Source organism: Lycium ferocissimum, chromosome 3, assembly GCF_029784015.1.
Source record: "Lycium ferocissimum isolate CSIRO_LF1 chromosome 3, AGI_CSIRO_Lferr_CH_V1, whole genome shotgun sequence".
Lineage (NCBI taxonomy): Eukaryota > Viridiplantae > Streptophyta > Magnoliopsida > Solanales > Solanaceae > Lycium > Lycium ferocissimum.
The window spans coordinates 21,658,462-21,661,769 of record NC_081344.1 but is presented as its reverse complement, the minus strand read 5'-3'; the positions used below and the strand labels follow the sequence as shown (position 1 = coordinate 21,661,769).

General features: G+C 32.6%; 1 protein-coding gene across 1 annotated transcript; it reads left to right on the top strand.

Annotated features, from left to right (window-relative positions):
• Window positions 1-1,631: 1,631 nt before the first annotated feature.
• On the top strand, window positions 1,632-3,005 carry LOC132051027 (LOB domain-containing protein 37-like). The gene is made up of 2 exons (XM_059442337.1): window positions 1,632-1,833; window positions 2,632-3,005. The coding sequence occupies exons 1-2, from the start codon at window positions 1,650-1,652 to the stop codon at window positions 2,955-2,957; spliced, it is 510 nt and encodes a 169-aa protein (XP_059298320.1). The 5' UTR covers window positions 1,632-1,649; the 3' UTR covers window positions 2,958-3,005.
• The last annotated feature ends 303 nt before the right edge of the window (window positions 3,006-3,308 follow it).

The following is a 3,308-nucleotide window of genomic DNA, read 5'->3' as shown; positions in this document are numbered from 1 at the left end:
ATATGTACCTGCTAAACCAATATAAATATGAACTAATGGTGTAACAATTGTTTACACTGACAGTTATATAATTTATACTCATATATTAATTTGTTTTTGAAAAATCAAATATAACATTTTTGTGCAAAATCTCTTTCAATAGGCGTGTAATGTCAATGATCACAGGATTATCCAAAACTCAAAAACAAAAAAAGAGAAAGATTGAAACTTAATTACATTCCCAAGAAGGAGTTGTTGCTGAATTTTCTACAACAAAAAACACCTTAAATTAGAAAATATGTTTCAAGAGAGATTATAAGAATTTGATATATTATAAACTGAAAAAAAAAATTATCAGGAGTAATCGATTAAACATATTTTTTTTAAAAATAATTTTGTATATAAAAAACTAGAAAATAGAATTCAACTGAAATTATATACATTATATGATATATTTTTAATAGACTAATAAGGCCTCTTATTGAAGTCTTGCTTTAGGCCACCATATTTCTTGAGCCGCCCCTGGTTGAGAGGAGCGTGAGATGAGAAAAGGCTTAGAAATGAGTCCATCTGGTACATTGAGTTCATGGTTGTTCAGAGGGAGCATGTCATATTCCTCCAAATGATAGTTTACTATGAGTTCATAGTAATTTAGAGGGTTCTGTGAACACCCAATTATTTAGATATGAAACTCACAAAACGATGATAGCTTGGATTATTTTTAACCTAGTAACTCTAGATTCGAGTATGATTAATATAGTAAGTGATTTTCTTAGAAATATAACCAATGTCAAGTAGTTAGATTTTAGTTTTTGTCCCTCAACTAGGTCGAGAAAATAAAAATAAAATATTCGTGGGAGAGTATATTAATTAGTACTAACAAGTTGACGCTCTTAACAAAGTTTAATCTCCAAAACAATGGGCGGAGAAAATATTCGAAGCAGCACTAGAAAATTAGTGGTCAAATAGTTACCATTCGTGGAGACACGGAGCCGCTCTTACCCAACACTTTGGAATCCCCCCAAACCTTACAAATTACTTTTACTATTTCAATTAGAAATGAGATGTTCAAGATATAAATAATAATTTAGATAAATAATTATATCATTAATGCTATTGAATGTATTAAAAATTAAAAGGCACATAATAAAGATTGAAAGGACAATATTACATTATCTTCCATGTTCCCATTGTTCAACCTTCTCCTTTCTCAACTACTCTCCACACATGCACCCAATACTTTTGCACTCAAAAAGACTTTAATTATAATGTTGTTAATAAAGTCTTCTCACATATACATATTTGTGATTTTAGTCACATATACTGCTCATTATATATATCCATTTTCGAATTGTAGCCTATATTGAATCTTGATGTTAGCTTAAGTCAAAAGGCTATGTCCACTCACTTTGTACAAAAGACACTCCTATTAAGAAATTAAAATAGTGGACAAAGAACCAACCATAGTTTATTAATTCCCGTACATCACATCTTTCAACAATTTTCTTTTCTCCACATGTATCGTATCTCATACTACTCTCTATATATTTCTCTCCATTTCCTGTTCCTCAACACTTTGAACTTCACTTTTCATCTTGTTCTCATTCCAAAACCATATACATATATTCATTTTATTTTGCTCCAAGCTATTATCTTAATTACATGTGGAGATGAGTTGCAATGGGTGCCGAGTTCTACGAAAAGGTTGTCATGAAAATTGCATACTAAAACAAAGCTTAGAGGGGATTAAATGCCCTCGAGCTCAAGCCAATGCCACTGTCTTTGTCGCCAAATTCTTTGGCCGCGCTGGCCTCACCTCCTTCCTTTCTTCCGTCCCCGACTCCCAAAGATCAGGTACTTATACAATAACATAAGTTTAATTTTTATATATTTATATATTACACAGTCAATATGTATACATTCAACTAATTATATAAGAGATTCAAAAAATGAAACACATAAGATCGATCTGCTGATGCAATTTATAGTAACTTTTAATTAAGTCTGTAGAAGAAAGAAAAAGTCTCACATCGGTGGTTAATGAGATGGTGGTCTCCTTATATGGACTTGGGCAATCCTTCCCTCGTGAGCTAGCTTGCCTTTTGGGGTTGAGTTAAGCCAAGATTCATTCTTCACAAAGTCTCCTTCGTGATACAGTAAAAGTTTTCCCTATAATTAATTTGTATATATATACAAAATAATTATTTTATCTTATTTGCACAATTTTATTTGTCGACGAAGAGGATTTAATTGAATCCTATTCTGATCATATGATTTCACCCTTTTTCACTAATACGAAAAGATATACTCCTTTTGGTTTAATTATTTGTGTTCTACATTTATTTTTACTATGTTTCAGAAAGAATTTCACTTTTTATATTTAGTTGTAACTTTAATTCTGATATCCACATGACATAATTAATATCAGAATATTCAAAGTGTATTTTAGTATCTTAAACACATTTTTTCTTTAATTCTGATATCCACATGACATAATTAATATCAGAATATTCAAAGTGTATTTTAGTATCTTAAACACATTTTTTTTTGTTTAAAGCCACAAGAATTAAAAGTCTTTTGTGCTTTCTTAAATTCCCGTATCCAATTCAATCAACTTTTACTGAGGAGTTTGCTTTGCTTAATTACGTGCAGCTTTATTCCAGTCACTGTTGTTCGAAGCGTGCGGAAGGACAATAAACCCGGTGAACGGAGCTGTAGGGTTGCTATGGACAGGTAACTGGCACCTTTGCCAGTCGGCCGTAGAGACAGTGCGTCAAGGTGGAATATTACAGGCGTTACCGGAGTTTTCAGGCATGACGGGAGGCGGAGGGGGCAAAGTGAACCGACTAAAGGAGAAGAGAAGAGACACGACACCTTTGAATTCAGATGAATCTGATACAACAACGTTTGAAAGCGGTTTTGTTTACCAGCAAAATGAACAAGGAAATGATACTAAGCTTCTCAGACTGTTTTGCTGAACAAAATACTAATGAGAAAAATTCTTAGGTCCAAGTTTTATCAGCTTACTTGCTTGATCACCATTTACTAGCTATTATCATCTATGCTTTGAAATCTTTTTGGGGCATGTTTTTGGGTGTAAAGAGAGTATTATTTACCAGTAGATTGGAAGTTCAAGTCGTGTGAATATAATTATGACTTTCTTGAAGTGAAGGGAATGAAAAAGGAAAGATTGAAAACTTAGTTAGTACTAGCTCGTAATTAGACGAAAATGTCAAGAGGTTTCAACAGTGGCACTGGCATGGTGAAATGTAGAGGGATGATAATATTTGAGGGAAAGATTGAGTGTTCATGCTCAGAGACGGATTCAG

Excerpts from the sequence above, each read along its gene's own strand:
- LOC132051027 (XM_059442337.1), top strand. The coding sequence starts at position 1,650 with ATGAGTTGCAATGGGTGCCGAGTTCTACGAAAAGGTTGTCATGAAAAT. Across the intron at positions 1,834-2,631 it reads CCCCGACTCCCAAAGATCAG|CTTTATTCCAGTCACTGTTG; the intron begins GTACTTATACAA and ends AATTACGTGCAG.